The sequence below is a fragment of the Lotus japonicus genome, chromosome 5, assembly GCF_012489685.1.
Source record: "Lotus japonicus ecotype B-129 chromosome 5, LjGifu_v1.2".
In the NCBI taxonomy this organism is placed as follows: Eukaryota; Viridiplantae; Streptophyta; class Magnoliopsida; order Fabales; family Fabaceae; genus Lotus; species Lotus japonicus.
In genome coordinates, this window is record NC_080045.1 from 16,890,937 (window position 1) to 16,911,617 (window position 20,681).

General features: G+C 34.8%; 2 protein-coding genes across 2 annotated transcripts; both read left to right on the top strand.

Annotated features, from left to right (window-relative positions):
* The first annotated feature begins 9,016 nt into the window (after positions 1–9,016).
* Positions 9,017–9,754, top strand: LOC130718472 (protein BIC1). Its single transcript, XM_057569070.1, has one exon. The coding sequence runs from the start codon at positions 9,210–9,212 to the stop codon at positions 9,588–9,590; it is 381 nt and encodes a 126-aa protein (XP_057425053.1). The 5' UTR covers positions 9,017–9,209; the 3' UTR covers positions 9,591–9,754.
* Positions 9,755–12,796: 3,042 nt separating this feature from the next.
* On the top strand, positions 12,797–18,892 carry LOC130717459 (uncharacterized). Its single transcript, XM_057567689.1, has 12 exons — positions 12,797–13,274; positions 13,987–14,051; positions 15,011–15,083; positions 15,304–15,322; positions 15,754–15,873; positions 16,439–16,508; positions 16,863–16,906; positions 16,986–17,027; positions 17,464–17,523; positions 17,671–17,738; positions 18,298–18,355; positions 18,477–18,892. Exons 1-12 carry the CDS (start codon positions 12,937–12,939, stop codon positions 18,567–18,569), a joined length of 1,050 nt encoding a protein of 349 aa, XP_057423672.1. The 5' UTR covers positions 12,797–12,936; the 3' UTR covers positions 18,570–18,892.
* Positions 18,893–20,681: the final 1,789 nt, after the last annotated feature.

Here is a 20,681-nt window from a genome sequence, read left to right on the forward strand (position 1 = left end):
TTTTAATGTCTCCATTCAGCAGTCAAGGGCATTCAAAATATCTAGGGAGGGTTATGTGTTGCTTCAGTTTGCGCCTGGCATTGCTTCGCACCAATATGATTGGAATCGAAAGCAAGTGAGATATTTGTCTTATGTAATTTCAAGGTAACATCTATGCTAATGCAATGTGTCAAAACTCCAGGTTCTTATGTGCTCTTGAGACTATTATACCATTTTTTTATCAAAACATGAGACCCATGACACAACATAATTTAGCCATATATGCCATTTGATTAGAATTATAAATTTAGATCAAATTTGAATATTTGAAACTTGAGACTATTCCACTTGGTGTAAGTCAGTGTTTTTCTAATGAAACCTGTGATTTTTGGTATGAATCTGTTGGAATTAGGTGTTTGGTCTTGTAGAACTCTAAGGTCATTGTCCAGTTTACTTGAATGCAGGTGTTCTCGTTATCAGCAAGGGTTTATGACTTAGTTGCACTCAAGTATTAGGGTCCAACAACTCACATATATTTCCCTGTAAGGTTTCTGGAACTTGCACAGTTCTCTTGTTTGGAAAATGTCTTACCTATGCTTCCAGTTCAGACTTGTAAGTTGTAACAGTACAAAATAGAAGGAACAAAAAGCAGGGAAAATTAAATTATTTAGAAAAGTCAAATGTTTCCTATGTATTTAATTTATGTAGCTTGAACCATAAGATAGTAACTGTGATGTGTTTCTATGGCTATGGAAAAATCCCATAATTACAACTTGCTGTTAATTATGTGAGGAATACATCGTGATTGGTATATTTTTGCTGCATAATTGCAGATAGAAGCAGCATGTTTCTAGAATTTACTGGATTAAGAGGATTGAGTCTCCAAGGAATCATTATCTGGTCTTTTTTGGAAGCATGAGAAATACGTACGATGTTGTTTCTGCACTTAAAATTGCCATGTGGTATGATGCATTACTTTGTGCAGATTGTAGATGCTTCCTTCTATCTTCTTGTTTTTAGATTTTCTTCTAGTCTTAGTTTTAGTTTTATCTTTGGCTATATTGTTTGTATGTTTCCGTTTGTTTAGTTTCTTTCCATCTTCTTGTTGTTCTAGCTGTTTTGTTTCAGATTTCTCTAGTTTTGTTGTTGTGTTCTGTCCCAACTGGGAGGGATTGTTCCCAGTAACCTTTGATTATGATGAAATAAAGATCTCTTTTGTTGTAAAAAAAAACATAGTAACTGTGATTACTTTATGTATCTACTGCTTCTTAAATACTCAATGCACTTATGAAAATGAGCCTGAAGAGATGAAGCACATGACTAGGAAAGAATTTGTAGCCAATTTAAGAAGGTGCAAAAAAAAAAAGAATTCACATCGGTTGGCAAGAGAACCGATGTGAAATGTCTATATTTCACATCGGTTGGCAAAATAACTGATGTGAAATGTGTACATTTTACAGCGGTTGTGCATATAAACCGCTGTAAAATGTTTTTTTTCCTTTTTCATTTGCTTTTTAACATCGGTTTCAAAGAAAACCGTTGTAAAATGTCTATTTTTCACAACGGTGTTTATGTCTCACCCGATGTAAAATGTGTATATTTCACATCGGTTATACCAAATAACTGATGTAAAAAAGTACTTACCACATTGGTTGTATAACCGATGTGAAAAGTTGAGGACATACCAGATCACCTTTTTTTACATCGGATGCAAACCGATGTGGAAAGTCAGAAATAACCGATGTTAAAAGTACTTTTTCTAGTAGTGTTGGTGGTCGTGACAATGATGGTGGTGGCAGTGACGTGGTGATTTTGGCGGTGATGGAGGTAGTTTTTGCAATGGATCTGCATTGGTTACGGAGGTGGAAGTGGTGGTGGCAGTGGTGGCGATGGAGGAGGAGGTGGTGGTGGCGACGGTGGGACTATTGGTGTATGCAAGTTGAGGTGGTGGCGGTGTGGAGGATGGTGGTGGTGGTGGTGACGGTGGTGGGTGGTAACAGTGGGTGGTGACGCTAGTGGAGGTGGTAGTGGTTGTGGTACTAACGCAGTGGTGGTAGTTGAGGTGGTTGTGGTGGCGGTGGTGGTGGAGGGGGAGGGGGATGTTACCTTGTGGTCGTTATGATGATGGTGGTGGTAGGCAGCAACGTGATGGTGATGAAGTTACATGTTATTGAAACTAAAAACCATAATCACAAAACTATATTTTGTGGTTTTAAAAAACAGGCTAAAACGGTTTTGAAATTCAGTAAAAACTCACTTCAGCTCCATTTTTGTCGGCGAAGGTGTCCAATCAAAGCCGAACAGAGGAGTCACAGATAGCGGCAAAGACTACAACTCACACAGGTGAGGGTCCATACCCGTAACAGTCGCCGCTATTACCTCAAATGAATTAATGAAAGTTAATGACACGACTATGAGGAATTTTCACAATAATGATAAAGAGGCAAATATGAGGGCACCGAAACTGACAGAGAAACCAGTGGAGGTGATTGATGTGGAGTTGTTTGGAGAATGGATGACTGTGAATAAGAAAAAGAAAAAGCCATAAGTTTAAGGGCGCAAATCCTAGGGATCATCGTGGAGTCAACTTGCAAGAAATTACGAAGTAAGGGAATCAAGGTAACCGCGGGACCCACGGTGAGATGTGGAATTCAAGGAGTCATAAATCTAAAACAGTTCTGAAAAAAGGGAACACAAACTGAAAGCCTTTTATAAGGGTCATAAATCAATTTTGAAATTTTGTTCCCAGCCACCATATGACTATCCTAGTCAGATATAAGTGTTCGCGTGTAATTTTCACATCAGATTTAGTCCTTTAAAATTCTGTATCATCAATTTTAGTCCTTCTTCATTTTCCCCTCTTCTTCCTCTTCCTCTTCCGACCCATCACCCCTTCTCCAATCATTTATCCAGCGAACTACCACACTCAAACATTCTCTTTCCTCTCCCCCAAATCTCTCACTCCTCTCCTCCTCCATCTTCTCTCGAACATCCATCTCTCCTCAAAATGGAGAAGGATTAAACATGATGATAGAGAAATTTGAATGACTAAAATTGATATGAGAACTACACATGAACACTTACATCATTACGATTGCCACATGGGCTGGTGATTGAGTAAAAAATATTTCAAAAAGAATTTATGACGTCATAAATACTATTTTTAATCTAACAAATTTTTCCAGGTATTAAAAATTATAGATTTTTTTTACCAGAGACCCTTTTAGAATATGATATATAAGTCAAGGACTAAAATATATTTAACTCTATAAGAGACCCTACTAAAAATCAAATCCACAACGCTCATTGATTGAAATGGATACCAAGAATCATATATACGGTTGCAGATAAGGAATCAAAGTCATCCCCTTCCACTCCCTTCTCAAAATGTGTTTGCCTTTGCTTTCAATTAATTCAAAACTAATTCTATCCATAAAAATTACTAAACATAACTTTTCTCCAACTACTTCGCACAAAATTAACTCTGGTTGAACTACAGAATTTCCAAACATTGCTAAATCTAGTCTTTTTGCCCCCTACACTCTTTCTTTTTTTCTCAGATTAATTTCTCATTTGTATTTCCAGCATTTTTGCAAGTTTTTTAACTACTAATCGCACATTTCTTTTATCAATTAAATAAAACACATAAGAGTACATATGAGTTGGATGAGGGAGGTCCAAGAATTTTTAGGAATTAATTTCTAAGCGGTGCAATTTATTTTTTCAATGTTAAAAAAATAAAACACACAATATAATCAATTTTATTTATTCGCATCCATTTTTTCCTTATTCATATATTTATATCAAAACTCTCTTTCAATACCATCAAGCTTGCAGTTACAATGACGTGGGCGTATTCCAGTTTATGCAGATAATTGGATTTCGAATCTCTCTAAATATAATTGTGTTAACTACTCAGTATTATATATAGAGTTTTAAGTTAAAAAAAATATATATATAGAGTTTTACCACTTATTTTTTTCGAAAAAGCAAAATATAAATTGATTGATAAGGAAATGTCAAGGATATACAACCTCCTCAAAAGAGATCAAAAAATAGTCAAGCCCACAACAACCCCACCCGCCCAAAGCACCAACCAAACCTGCAAAAGCAACCAAGACCAACCAAAAAGCCTAAAAAGCCAGGGACATCCAAAAAGCCCTCAAGACCCCCAAAAAACCAAAACCAACTCCCTAAAGCTCTCCATGTACAGACCTAAGAAGGCTAACGCGCGCGCACGGATCTGAGCTGCAATCTGGTACTCAGCAACACCATCCGTGCAATCGAACGTCATACCTAGGCGCTTACCCATCAAGATTGCGCTCCGCGTCCTAGTCAAGATGTCGTAAGGCTCTGACCGCTCTGCCGGCAACACCATAAGCTCCTTCCCTATCGGTTTTGTAACTTCAGCCGCATCTTCTGCTCTCGTAGTCCCGCTTGTCCAATTCTTCAGCTGCATCTTCTCCTTCTTCTTGATTTCTCCTTTCTTAGCTTTCCTAGGTCTTCCCCTGGGCTTAGGAAATTTCACTTGATCCTGGGCCAAAGGAAAGCAACCAGAACCGTGGGAAACCCCCATATCAGAAGAATCAACACAGATACGGCTTGAGGCTCTCAAATCTTCATGGCTTGTATCGCCGCAAGACAGCGTCATACCCTCTTCAAGCTCCAGAACATCATCAACCCTGCAAGAAGAAATTTCAGGGAAGAGCACAATGGGATGGAAGCAACAAGACGGTGAGCCATCCCTAGGTAGCCCAACAAGCATGTTGACTTCATCCTCAGAGAAAGTTCTGCAATCCTTGGCTTCCCTGGTAGTCTTAGAGATCCCATCGAGCACTGTCGCTCCCTGAACTCTCTTCTCATCCTCACCCAAACCAGCAGCAGCAACCCGCGAAAATTTCGCCACCGCCACCGACAGAGTTGACCCACCCAAACGGAAACCATTGAGAAAGGTAATCGCTTGAGTCGCAACTTCCATCGAGGTAAACCTCACAAACCCAAACCGGAAAAATCTCCTAAGCTTCCTTTGCCTCTGAACGAAAACGTTGAGCACCCTTCCAAATTGAGTGAAGAGCCCTCGGATTTGGTGATAATCCACAGAGTCGGAGATTCCATCAACAAAGAGAGTGAAGACCGATCCCTGAAAAACCCCTTCTTCCTGCCTCTGAGTTGCTCCGCCGTCACAGCTCGCCAATCTGCCGCCGAGAACCTCACCCTCTTGATCACCATCACCTTCCGCTCCAAGAACAGAGCCAGCACGCCCAACCACGCCAGAAGAAGCCCCTACAGCGTCAGAACCTGCAAGGGGGAGTGACCCGCCATCCGCTGGAGCACCGAGGTGCCCCGTAACACCGCCAGGCAGCAAACCCACCTTACCAGATCCAGACGCGTCGGGCTCTGCGTTGCACACCGGAGCAGCTTTGACGTCTTGGTCTAGCTCCTCCTCAAGCTCACCTACCTCGTCGTCGTCCTTGCCTTTCCCATCGCCAGCCGCCGCGCCACCAGCCTTAGAAGAACCCGCCGCCGCCCCTGTGTCTGCTAGGGACAATGGAACCCTAGCAGAGCTGTTCACCATCGTGTTTTTTAATTTTAGTTTTACCAGTTATAATATTCTTTCAGGTTGTTGTCATGTAAAAATATCCTTCGGGAGTGGACTGATAATAATATTTTCCTTTTTTCTTCACCTTTTAGGGTTTGGAAAATTTCATGTGCTAGCTCCAACAGATCGATGCAAATTTCAAGAGCAAAAAAGACGAAATTAGTGATGATATGGAAGACTCATGGAATTTGTGCAATAATATTTTCTTATTAATCAAATAATAATATATTTATTATGAAATCATGCACATATTTTATGTCATTTTTACTCTAACTATTTTGTAATTTATCAACAAATTAATATTTTTAACCACTATGTAGTTTTTGAAAAATTGTAACCTAATATTAACCCAACGATTTTTTTAATGAAACCATGAATATCTTTTAAAACACATTCACTTATTCCATTAACTTTTTTAACATATTTCGTGAATAAAAAATACATTTAGTTCATACTTCTCTATCAAAAGATTGAATTTCAAATTCAAATTCGTTCTTAATTAAAGATTGCTATTTTTTTTATCAATTTTGAATCTTAATTTTACTTTGTAATCTTTTACTTATATATTAAATATTTAAAAAAATCAAATTCGATAATATTTTAAAATAGAAAATTTCAGCGATTTTATTTTATAAAATTAAATCTTTTTATTAATTTTTTAGTAAATGATATAGTTATATTTTTTTCAAATTTCTTCTTCTCCAATTTGATTATTAATTTTACTTCAATCCCTTTCCTTAATAATTTAACTTTTATAAAAAATGTATATCAAATGAAATTCCTAATTGTAAAACATAATTTAATCCATTCTAATGCTTTGCCAAAATATAGGGGAAATGAAACTGATACAAGTTGCATTATATTAGAATTGAAAAATCATACTTTGATTTCAAATGAATTTAATTCAATTTAAGATCATATTCCACAAAAATTTTAATGTCTTCATATGACTGGGATCGGAACAGGGAATAATATTCCACAAATCTAATAAATTTTCACTCTTCTTTCTTTCTTTTGAAAATTTTTCAAAAGGGAATATTTTATTTTTGAAATTAAACAATTTTTTTAGAGCAAAAGAGAAATTATTTACTAATCAACGAAAGAGGTACAAAGAAACGAAAACCCAATAAGCCACACAAATAACAAAATATTATTCAAAAATAATATTTGTGTAAAATAAAATGAATTATTTTTCAAAAAAATTATTATTTTTAACCAATCCATGATTTTTGAGATTACTTAATTCAGTTCTACAACTAATATAAAAATTTAGATTCAAGTGTTAATATTGAACAAAATCTATCATGAACTTTGTTGGTTTCAGCCTAATTGTAAGGGTTGATTAAAGTCAGATCATGTCTTCAACATGCTCCCCATTTGGCCTTACGCTGGATTCTATGCTAGTCGAGAGCCTGTTCTTGAGATGGGATATCCATATTTGTCATCCAATTGGGTTTACATCTCTGGTTTATGAAATACATATTCTTTTGTTACATGACAGGTGGAAATCACGAGGGGCATCACGCTCCCACTTGCCGTAACTGTGAAGGATTATAGGGACCTTAGTCAAGTTTTTGCTTGCCTGCAGTTTGGTTCATGTGAAGTTGTTCGCTAATGTTGTGAAAAACTACATAACGAAGTTAGCTTTGTATAACTATGTCCATACATGAGTTAAAGAGGGTCTCCTGATTAATTTCCTAATGTCACAAACAATCTAATATCACTTTATGATTAAGAAAGTTTTACTTTACTCTAAAAAAATAGTTTTAAAATCAAGTAAAAAGTAAAATCAACCCCGAAAAATATCAGCCAAACATCAACAAGACAAGAAAAATCAAAGACCAAAAAATAAACAAACCAAACCAAACCAGCAACATCTTATGGAGCAACTCCCAAAAAAGAGCTATAAATATACACAGCAAAACAGCAAGCAAATCAAACCCCTGCTCGACATCTACGAAATTTAACGTGGTCAGCGAACGATAAAACATGATCCTCTTTTAAATCCAAAATTTTTTTTCTCAATTAACATTAACATCTCTTATTTGTTTTTAGAAAATAATAATATATGAAATCCATAAACAAAGTATTAAAGATCCATTAAAAATATTTTTTCATAGTATAAAAAATACTTTAAATATATATATATATATATATTTCTAACAAATATTTCTATATTTGTGCAATTACAAAGTTCTTAAAAAATATTTGGGCAATTATAATTTTTTTTAGAAAACTAAGAAAAAAAATTCATATACGATAGTAATGACAAGAAGATCAAGGAAATGACAGCACAGAATTTTATATATATATATATATATATATTTCTAACAAATATTTCTATATTTGTGCAATTACAAAGTTCTTAAAAAATATTTTGGCAATTATAATTGTTTTTAGAAAATTAAGAAAAAAAATTCATATACGATAGTAATGACAAGAAGATCAAGGATAATACGATAATAATAATAATAATAATAATAATAATAATAATAATAATAATAATAATGGTACACAAATTTAATAATAAAGTCACTCGTGCAATGCCCGGGTATTCAACTAGTTTTTATATCAATCGAAGGGAGAGATACACATACAAAATGAATGTAAACAAATCATTTTTCCGATACAAAGATATCCAACCTGACACAAGCCATGTAACTTTGCCACTCACCATACCTAAAAAAATTTGTTTGGTTGACACTTCAAACACAACTATACCTAATAAGATAAGGTGAATTCTGTGGTACCTAAAAATTATTTTGGGTATGATACCCGCATTAAGTGATTTAGTAGATTATTATCATGTGAAATAATAGAGTTTTAACCGTCAAGGTTTATTGATGATAGAGAGGACGACATCTGGAGATCGTGACCGTGAATGATTGTACCCAACACCTTTGTTTTGAAACAGATTTTTGGCAATACAGGGGAGAAAAAGGGTTGTGAACTGTCTGGAGGATTACTTTGCAAATAATGTGCTTATAAAAAAAAAACTTTACAAATAATAATAAGAATATTAACATTTAAAATTTAGAGCATGTTTTTTTATTTGTACGCATCATTTTTGTGATTCAATTAGAACATGTCTATTATTGATACACATCATTTTAGGTACCATACCTTGATCTGGTTTAAGCTACCATAACAAGCACCGATAAGGTAATAAAGAAATAAGAGAAAAATGACATATATGTTAGATGATAAATAAGAATAAAAGAGAAATATAGAGAGAAGGTGACCGAAAATATGATAGAAGAGAATTTTTAGTGTAAATGAATCTAATACTCTAAAAAATTAAGCAAATGCATTATTCACACTTCATCCACCTCACTTTAGAGAGAAATAGGAAGTGAAGAAAGAAAAATAAATGAAACGAAATGAAAGTGATAGTTAGTGAGAATATATGAAGGTTGGGAAAAAAAAAGAAAAAAAAAAGGAAGAAACTTTTTTGTGGGTGACGTGTGAACTAATTTCCCACCCATTTCCTCTGCCGTATTCACCCACAGAATACCACACACCAAATCTTGCTTTCCACAGAAAAGATTGTGACAGAGAAGCAATCCACAGCACACAGAAACAACAACAATACAACTTGATCACTCTTCTACATGCTCCACCTCTCATCTGCATGAAAGAAAAGAAACCCCCATCATCAATGGCTCACCACCAATCCTCTGCTGATCAGATTCCTCATCAACCATTGGAACTGCACCAACCCAAAGACAACACCACCACAGAGAAAGAACGACAAGAAAAAGATGATGCATCTGCCTTAAAAACCCATTTCAGTGATGTTGAGGCAACTACAGAGTGCAGTAGTGGACGTGAGAGGTTGAAGAGGCATAGAGTTGAAGTGGCTGGGAGGGTTTGGATTCCTGATATTTGGGGACATGAGAAGCTCTTGAAGGATTGGATAGATTGTGCAGTGTTTGATGCTCCTTTAGTTCCAACCAAACTCCTCATGGCACGACAAGCTCTTGTTCAAGAGGGAAGAAGAATGGAAATATAGGTGTTGAATTTTATTTATTTCTGTGATTTTTGTAATAATATTATTTATTTCTGTGATTTTTACTATGAATATATTGCATATCCGCCATGTGAATCTTAATTTTAGAAGCTGTTGATACTTGATGCATCATAAAATTATGGTATTCTGAAGATTTAAATCTGGAACTCTAATTGAGTATACAAAATTCCTTAAAAAAACGAGTATACAAAATCACACTATTTCACCAACAAGTCTAGATTTGCTCAGTTTTTAAGCATTTAGTTAAAAATTCAATTCCTTAACCATGTGGAAGGAAGAAGAATTTGTTGCGAGAAACTTAAGACCATACAAAATTCGCACCATTATATTTAAGTCCAAGTTTTGTTTAATTCTTTTTTCTTTTCCATTATTTGCTTTTCTGTGCGCTGAATGAATGAATTCAAGTTGCAGTCCCGATATATTTACACTTGCTACGGTGCTCCACTACAATTGCACTCTATACATAAGCATTTGTAGTATAGGTGTTCATGAATTACATTGAATTGAAAGAAAAAAGTCATCCGATCCAATCTCACAAGTTTCATTAGTTTATCATCCAATGAATTTATCTATAAATTCAAATTTGATGGGATCTAATATATAACAGTTTGGATTGGATTAGATATTGTTCAGTTTTTGTTTAAGATTTTCATTTAAGGTAGTAATATATAAATCTTAAAAATATGTAATATATTACAAATACAATGATAAAAAATTTATTGCATTAATATAACATTTTTTTAACTGAATATAGCATTGATAAGTACATCAGTACATGTATATGATCAGAAATATAAGTATGACTATGTTAACAGAAACAACAGAGAAAAGGGAAAAACTGAATGACTTTGATTGATAATTGGTAAACAGTACATAGAGGTGTTCTCCTTATATAGAGAAGAGAGTAGCTTACTAAGCAAGCTTTCTAGACTCAACTGAATCATAACTGACTCATAACAGAATGACAGCTCAGCAACTAACTAACTGACTACTCTAACAAACTGTTATCCAGCTGGCATACCAGCTGGCACAGCACATGCGATATTCATATATCACTATATATTCATATACACTAATAGACTAGTATATGTATAAATGAAATTCTATATATTTGCAGTGTTTTTTAATTGGATTGGTTCGGTTTTGAAAATCAAATCTGATCCAATATATACCGCTGATCCTCCCCCATCCCCATTGCCAATCTAACCCAAAACATCACTATTAATTCCCACCGACGTTAAAGATAAACAACTATAGTAGTAAGGCATGTTCAATAGTTTTAGGCTCAGTGGACACAGTGGGCCGGGCTCAAAGTGATTCTTTTCCTCGAAAGGTTCTCTCGAACAGGGATAACATGTGACTCACTTTTCAGAGAAAGCGTTTTATCTTCTGTGATATAGGTAAACCCCAAATGGTGTTCCAAATTCTTTTAGGTATTGTTGTGGAAGAACTGAGAGTGTTAATGTTTGGTCTAGTATGTTTCACTTCCTTTTTAGCTTTATGGTAGCCCCTCTTGATTGTATCTCCTTCATTATTAGTTTAAGGACAAGTAAGAATCAATTCCCCTTGCGTGGTTCTAGTTGGAGTATTCAGAATTTAAGGGTTGATGTAGGCAAGGACGGATCCATTCACAGCATGTTGGGGTTAACTGCCCCACAAGATTTTACAATTCTTTTAACACGTTTGTTTTTGGAAAAACCAAATTCAACTTTTCCATCAAAAGTTTACTTACGAAGTTATTCTAACTTATTAATCTCACTACAAGAAATAATGCTTTCAGTGATAAGCATTTTCGTCATTAAAAGCTTAAAATATCGTCACTATGAGTATTTTATGACGAAATTTGTAATCGTCACTAGTCGTCACTAGTACTTAAGTCACTAATACATAAATTTCATATCACTCATGCATAAGAGTTTTTTTCCCCAAGGTATCCCAACAACGGGTATCCCATAAGAGGTTCTTCTAAGACTCTAAGATAACGTTAAATGGGTAGATTTCTCCCAATAAATGTATAAAATGTCTTTACATACTTCTAATTAGTGTTATTAGATTCAGCTCGGACCAACCGGTTGGGTCAGTCCGACCGAAAAACAGATGGGTAAGTTATTCGAGTCAAATATTGGATCGGCCATGCATTCAACCTGGCGAGAATCGGTATGAATTGCAACGAACCGGTCGGTTTCGTGAAAAATCGGTAGCTTGAACCGGCTGAGTTTTGCCATTTCAAAGAAAGAGATGAGCTTCACTCATCTAGAAAAGAATCAAAGATAAGGTTCTGAACATGCAATGGGGTGGATTAATGGATGAATGGAGAAGAAATGCAGATGATTGAAAATTTGAAATAGCCCAAGATTCCAGTCTCTCAGCCGTGTGGTATCTCACTAGTCTCACAACATAGATGATAGATCTAGTCGCCGGTACAAGAAAAATGAAAAAAGAAATGGTGGGTAGAGGATAAAAGAGGGATGCAGGTGTAACTCCAAAATGAAATATGAGGAAAATGATATATTAGAGTTTGAGTTATTTGGGCTTTACTTTGCAAAGCCTAAAATTAAACTATTAATTTTAATAAATATTTTGGTCTTAAATGGGCTTAAGCTGCTGCCCAATACGTTATAAAAGCTGCCCAATATAAAAATTAAAACTTTCACAGGTGAAAAAAACAAGAGGAATTTGTGCCCTTTGAATTCGAACACATGACCTGCAAAAGAAAGAATTTATGTCAACCATTATCACAATAAGTATAATATGTATGTGTACTAGTTATATATTATTTGATATATGTATTTTCGGTTTAACAAGCTGAACTAGTGACTCAGCGGTTGAACCATTGACCCATTGAACCGGTATATCAACCGAGTGAGTCACTGAATCGAGTTTAATTACACTGCTTCTAATTACATTATTGTCCTGTTCCATCCTATTCTGTCATGTTTCGTTCTTTTTTATCCTGTTCCGTTCTGTCACCAAACGCTACCTATGTAATCTGGAACACGTTGGTCACATGAGGCTAAAGACAAATGGGGAAGAAATATCAAATATCACATTATGTACTTTGGTTAATCTTTTATGGACCCTTCAAATTTGATATTATTCAATTTGAGTGTTTGGTATTCAGCCAACTCAGATGCAGTACCAAATCACCAATAGTGAAGTACCTGTCACTCTATACAATACAATTGGCCAACACATTACCATCAAAGCATTTGACATTTTCCAAAACAAAACCAGAACACCAATTCACACACACCAACCAGTTCAAAGTTCAAACTCCCAATAACAGTGCTGCAAGGTTGGAAGAACCTCTCCATCTTCCAAACTCATCATGGCTATGGCAGCAGGAGGAACTCTGAGTCTCTCCCATTTCTCAGTTCACAGACCAATTTCATTGCCCAGAAGAAGATTACCCAGAAGCAAAGTGTGCATTAGAGCCATGTCAGAAACCTCTTCCACTTCCACCCAACAAGAACCAATTTCAGATGCTTCATCTTCATCTTCATCTTCATCTTCATCTTCATCATCATCAGTGTCATTTGCTGCTCCCGTCGATTTCAAGGCCCCTGAGCCCAAACCCTTTACAGTAAGCTCTGGCCAAACCGGTGAGGTGTTTAAAGCTGTACTTCCCTTGGTCTTTCGCTTTGCTACTGGAGTTTTCGTTTCTGGGTAACAACCAAATTCTCCTCTCTCCATATTGGTTTGTATGTTGGTATTTTTTTCCTTCAGTTTTTACCACCAACATACCTAAATTCTAACGCTTTTGTGGTCTTTGAGATCAGAAACTCAAAGGTTGACTCTTTCTTCAGTTGTTTATATTCTTTTACATGTATCAGATTGAATTCCTTGTCGTTTTAAGTTTTGGGGTACAAAATGAGAGCATGTTTACTGATAATATGTTTTTGACATTTTGTCCTGGTTAGATTGAGCAGAGGTTGTGAGTTGAAGTATCTAGGTAGACTGGTGGTATTATTGGCTTAATGTTTACATATTTAATATTTGATGTTATTGCTGTTTCAATATGGTTGATTCATGTACTACTTGAGGCATATGTAGACTAGAGATCAATGAATATTCCCAACTCGCAAATGAATATTTTCCGTGAAAGATATCTGTAGTCCTAGACGAAAAAAAAGAGGGATCTGGCCTGATATTATGACTTTTTTGCTAGAAGGATCATGATACTGTGAGAGACTTAGTTTGGATTGGCTTCCCATTAAAGATGATTATTAGATGTTATATTTCATATGCTTTCCATTATGTGCATATTCTTTTTTAGTTGTGTTGAGGTTTTCCTAAAAGGACCATGTAATAGTTGAAAATCTTGAAGAGACTGGCAGACCAGATTCTAATTTTTTGTGCTTTTGTTGTGCAATGCCAGGTACTCTTTTTCATTTGTTTCTAAGGATGAAATTCCACCGAATGAATACGCTTTGGAAGTTAATGGTAGCATCTACTGTCTATTATGTTTAATGCTCATGGTTGCATGCTAGATTTATTTTTCCAATTCTCAAATACTCATAGATATCTGGTTGACTTGCAACTGTGACTTAGAAGGTGGAAACATAGAAAGTTGTATGCCAAACTTTCAATGATTATAAATTATTTGTGTCATGAACCAACTATCTTAAATGCTTAAGTTGTTGGGTGAAGACACATGAATGGTTTTATAGGTCCCCTAATTCGCTAGTAAGTTGAGAGAGTTAGTTAGTTGTCCGGGATGGAATATTATAAATAAGAGAGTTTAGGACGATGATCATCTTTGGGATCATTTAGTAATTAGGAAGTAGGGACAGGTGCTGGGACTCTTGAATCACTTAGCAACCGTTATAGTTCATTTGATATTCTTGAATAATAGCAGATCTGTTCTTCTTTTTGGCTGGTTCTTATCACACGCCCCCTTATGCAAGAGCCCATTGCCCTTAATCTGTTGGGAAACCATAGCGCAACCTTCGTTACTGGCCCAATTGGTTCATGCGTCGACGATGCGTAGGTCCATCTACAGAGACTCTGATAACATGTCATGAACTAGTTATCTTGAAAGTTCAAGATATTGGGTGACATAAATGATTTATATTATATTAGTAACAATGTGGCTTACTATTTTGTCTTTTGGTAGATTTTTCCATGGAAAATTTCTACAAAAATACTTGTTGTCTGTGCATGAAAGGCTTCCAAAGAAAGATCTCTTGAACTGCCTTATATATATAGTATGTGTATGTTGTGTGATAGAGTATTTGCAGTTTTCCAGTTGAACATTCCTATATTTTCTGTGATGTTCTGAAAATACTTATCTCATAACAAATACGCTCAACAAGTCATGTTTTTTGTTTATTTATATTTTAATTAATCATCTAGTTCCTTTTTCTCCTGTTGACAATTGACATAAGGAATATGGTTTTCAGGCTCTATGGTAAAAGAAACATCAAAGGTAGGCCCTCGCCCTGAGAAGCCTATTGAGATATATGAGTTTGAGAGGTAATCAATAATTCTGTGTCAATATTTTAAAATTCCTTGACTAAATACTTCTTGAATCCTTCTTCTTCCAAAGCAAAGATGGATAACTAGCTTTTAAATTTGCTTTGTACCTTTACATTAATCATTGGAATTTTACATGCCACTCTAAGGATTATGGAATAACCTAATTTGGTATGATGTTTTGTTTTTTTACATATGTGCTGTCATGGATCGTGTGCAGCTGTCCATTTTGTCGAAAGGTATGCATTTAATTTTTTTTCTAGATACTTTCTGCCAGCATATATTTTTCAAGAATTTGTGTTTCATATCTATGTTCACGTGCGAAATGTAAGTTACCAAAATGGATTTTTACCATGACAGGAATAAACTCTTAAAGTATGCAAGTCAACTTCCATTATGCTAATCTTTTTATTTTAGGAATTTGAGTTAGAATATCAGACATGACTTTTCACCAGAACAGGCCAGGATAAACTCTAATCCTGCTATCCAGTATCAGGATTAACTGCTGTTTCCTTTCCTTTTATATATTGGGGAGAATATTAGGCTTAATAACAAAGTTAGACCTTCAAAATCTCCATCATTGATTGTCTACTGTTGTCATTCTTCTGTTATTATATTAGCAGCCATTCTTTTTTTATATTTTGGGGACTAATATTTTGTCTTTACACAGGTTAGAGAAATTGTTGCTATTTTGGACCTTGACGTTCTTTTCTATCCTTGTCCAAGAAACGGACCAAATTTCCGTGCGAAGGTTCTTGAGATGGGTGGTAAACAGCAGTTCCCTTACATGGTATGATTGAGTCCTTAAAAACTACCAGCGAAACAAAATTGGTAGTCTTTTATTACGATTTTTGGGACATTTTGAAAATTATGGGAAGTATCCTAAACTACTACAGTGAAATTCTTGCAAAAACTATTCTGCAGTTCATGAATCCTTCTGGCATCTTATAACATCAACTCTTGCTAATTGGCTAAAAAGGTTTGAGTTTTAAAGAAAAGTGTAGCCTATAATGAGATGCTGCTATCAGATACTCCTGGAAAGAAAAGAATCTGCATTCAAATAGTTATATCTGAGAGAGATAGAATGTGGAATTATTCCTCTATAAACTTGTATTTTTGTTCTATTCATATACAAATCTTTTGACATTGTGTACTGGCTCAAATAAAACAGCACCAAAAGAACCGTCTAAAGGTGCAGTATAATTTTCCTCTTTTATGAAGTTGCTTCTGAAAGCTTTGCCTTGCAATTATTTTACTAGTTATCTATTTATCTATCATCACTTGCCTTTTCACGCCTCATGTTAATCGCTTAGTGTCTCTGAGTAAGAACAACTTTCTGATTTTCTTGGTTACAGGTTGACCCAAACACTGGCGTTTCAATGTATGAATCAGATGATATAATTCGGTATTTGGTTGGCAAATATGGTTTGTTTCTTATGTACCCTTTTCTTTTTCATTCTTATGTTTCATAGTCTTTCTCATTGCATTTTCAATCTTTAAAATTGGGGGTGCAATTTTTCAAATATGATGAAAACTAAGTATCTTCCTTCAAGAGCAATATAATTTACTCAAGCATTAAAAAATAAAAGCTATAGACAAGTCCTTATTTTACATACCTCTGAAACCATCTACTGACATTGCAGCATATACATGATTAAGCACCTTAACTTTTAAGATCATTAGTTTTACTGCAAGGTTCTAGGCTAATACTAATTTTGCATGCTTTACCCAAAAAATATCCTATTGTTGAGTGTTTACTAATCATTAGCTATTCTGCAGGTGATGGAAGTGTGCCTTTTACTTTGTCACTTGGATTTTTAACGGTTAGAAACTGACACCACCTCCAGAAACTTGAATTGTATCATTGATGTTAGTATTTAAACGCTATATTTTTTTCTGCAGAATCTGACTTGTGGTCTTGCAATGCTTAGTCGTATTACAAAGGTAATATCACCTTTCTCAAGTGGGGTGTTTAACTATGGCCCAGTTCAGAAGAACTTGTTTGAGCTTGCTTTGTAGCATAAGCTGTAAGCACTTATACAAGTATTTGGAAGAACTTCTGTAAATAGCTTATGAGATACCTATAAGATGTTTTGAGCTTATTTTTATAAGCTGCTCAGATTAGCTTATAAATAAGAGCTTATGCTTATCTGTAACATTTTTTTAGTTTATTTCAGTAAGTTTCTCAAATAATCAAATTAGCTTATGAATCAGTGCTTAATTAAGTTATTTATTCAAACACCCATTTTTTATTGAGAAATAATCCTTTCTTCACAATTAGTGAAGGAATTACTAGCAAAATGCGAAAGTAATATATATGAATTTCATTTTTGGTTGTCATTGAGATTTCACTAATAAGTATTCAAATTTCTGTTTCCAGGGGACAACTTATACTCCAGCAAAGTTACCTCCACAGCCTCTTAAGTTATGGGCATATGAGGTTGGTGGATAACATGCAAACCATGCATCCTAATGTTTAATGAACTCAGGACTGCTATCTCTAAATTATAAATTGGCATGCATGATAATAATGTAACCATTATCAGCGGCTAGAGAATTTTTAATTTGAAATGTTTTCTTCCATCAGGGGTCTCCTTTCTGCAAACTTGTACGTGAAGTACTAGTCGAATTGGAGCTTCCGCACATCCTTTACAGGTACAATCCATATTTTCTGAGCTGCCAGCTGTTAGATTTGATGACCAATAGAAAAAAATGAATGGTTTATGACTATAACTAGGGGTCTAACCGGCCAGGTTGGTTCAAGTTTGAGGTGTTTTAAAATCCAAACCAATAAAATTGGGGATTAGGTTGGTTCGGGTTGCTCAATTTTTTAACAAGGAACTCGAACTGAACCATCCTGAAACTGACTTGGTTGGTTCAGGTCGGTTGGTCGGGTCAGATTAAAATAATATTTTTAACTAAATTTTTTAAAGGAAGCCAGAAATCCCCTTTTTGACAAAAAAAATCTGGTAACTATAACCACTGAATATTCTGTCATCCAAAAGTGAAGGTTAATGCAGTATACAGCTGAATATTCCGGTAAAGTTTATTGTTTTTTTCTTTCTGTATATCCCTGTAAATAGTTTTTTCTTTATATATCACTTTTCTGTTGAAGTTCACTCCTTGTCTTAGTCTTGATTGGTGCATTATAAATTTATAATGCATACTTAAGTTGTGTTTTTTCTTGTTACTTACATTTAATATTTCATTTTAGTTGTGCTAGGGGTAGCTCAAAACGACATATACTATATCAGAGAACTGGACATTTCCAGGTACTGATTTATTCATGTAGTGATTCTTTCAAGCCTTTCCAAACACACACTTGTTACAAGCTTAATGAGATGGTGTTTGATTAGTGCATATGATGTCAACGTTTATGGTTATGGTTCACAGGCACCCTTTTTGGAGGATCCAAACACGGGGATAGAAATGTTTGAGAGTGCAGACATAATAGAGTATCTCAGAACAATTTATGCTCTTCAGTGAGTGATGTTATGAAGCTTCTAAGGGGTTTTAACCCAGTCTCGACCTTCATGGCATGGCATATTGTAAAATTCAAAATGATTTCTAACATTGAGGTAAGTTAATTTGTTACTATACAATAAATATAAAATAATTGAATCACATACCTCAACACTAAGCAATTGTTTGAGGAGGTTAAACTGTAGGTTGTAAAGTAGGATTCTATTTCGTTCTTCATTATTGTCCTACAAGGCCTTTAAGTATAAGTATAATGCCTTTGAAGATGATCATCCTCCGCAAGTTGCATAATATATTATGATAGTTTGCTATGAGTGAATTATTATTTATTAGAGGAGGGATCCTCATGTGATTTTTGCTATTTCCATTGTTGACTTATACTTATTTTTGCCCTCAATGATTTTAGTTAAATTTATTAACTTCTAAATTGGATTAGAAGTATAGTTTTTACTTTTATGTTACAAAAGTGTACATGATATTAAGTTTTAAGTATACTGATAACGAAATTGTCATTAACCAATTATTATAATAACTTTAACGTTAGATGAAGATACATGAATGATTTTACCTAATATTTTCAGCATACCTTTTCGTTTAAGAGTTCATTGCCTAATGTTTAGATTCAATTACTTTTATCAGCATAATTAATGCAACAAATGTTGAACTCTAGACTAAATGCAGATAAAGGATTTGAAATTTGATATTGTACTCTCTTAGCCGGTCGGCTTGAAGCCCCTAAAGAAAGCATACCTATAACGGAAGTACTGGACAAAGGTTCGTTCAACTAAGTCTGGCTAGTTTACACTTTAGGACTCACCAAACAGTGCAACACTCTTAGATAACTCACCATTGCAAGGAATGAGGATCACATGCGATAATAGTGTGGAAACATATCTTGTAAATATAGGAAATAAGAGCGAAGTGAAGCATTGATTTCTTGGATTGTCGGTAGAAGGAGGGTCTCATATGCCTAAAAGAAGAAAGGGATAACATTGCTATAAGACAAAATGAATGAGAGATTGGGCTGAAGCTAGGAAGACTCAAATAGGGAAATAAAAGGGGCTAAGAAAAAAAGAGAAAACATGCCCACTAAGAAAATGCATAGGACCATAGCAATTGAGACTATCTCTATCTCTTAGCCTTTCATTGTGTATTGTTACTCTTGTAAGAGCATATACTATGTTGTTAACCAATTATTCTAAAGGTGTGTTTGGTTCAACCAATTATTGTAATTGCCCATAAAGTTTTAACTTTTAAAACATGATAAGAAATATTTTTGTCCTCCTAGTAGAGGGGAGCCACAATTGAATATAATGTGTAACAAGTAACAACATAAGATAGGTGCATGTATGAAGGTAAAGGTGGGGACCGTGATTCCAATATCTGACACAAGGCCTGTGTCCACACACTCATCAAGTATGGGTCTGTTTCCCTTCATGTCTCCAGCTGGGGGAGGTTCATTTGTGCTTTAGGCTAAAAAAGTATTTAGAAAGACCAAACCAAAAGCGGAAACCAAATTATAAACTATTTTTTATTTGTTAAAGTATTATAAACGCATTTCAAAATGTTCATTTATTTAAAACCTCACGTTTATCATCAGAACACTGTTCACTTTGAACTTAGATTTGGTGCGATGGTGACATACAAACTCATCTTTTTTTAGTGGAGAGTTTATATCTCTTGTGATGTAAGTGGGGAAGGTATGATCAGAATCTAGGGACAAAATCAGAAAAAAAAAATGTGTAACAAGGAAAATATTATATACATTAAATTTAAAACGAATAATTGAATAACATATCAAAAAAGAAAAATGCTAGTTAGTACAACAGGAATTGCAAGAATTGAAAATCAACTATCACCATGCTCTCCGTTTTATTTTTCACCCAATACAAATATTTTGTTGCCACGTACTTTATTCTTGCGTTTCTAGCTCATGTTTCATACTAATTAGCCATTGTCATGTGATTACTAAAACTTTGAGGGGACAAATACAACATTTGAATACATCCGGACATCTACACAGAATTCTGTTAGATGTTTGAAAGTTCTTCCTAATTGATGTTAAAGTTAAAATTTAAGGGTTTATTTTTTGTCATAAGATTTCAAATGACAACACTT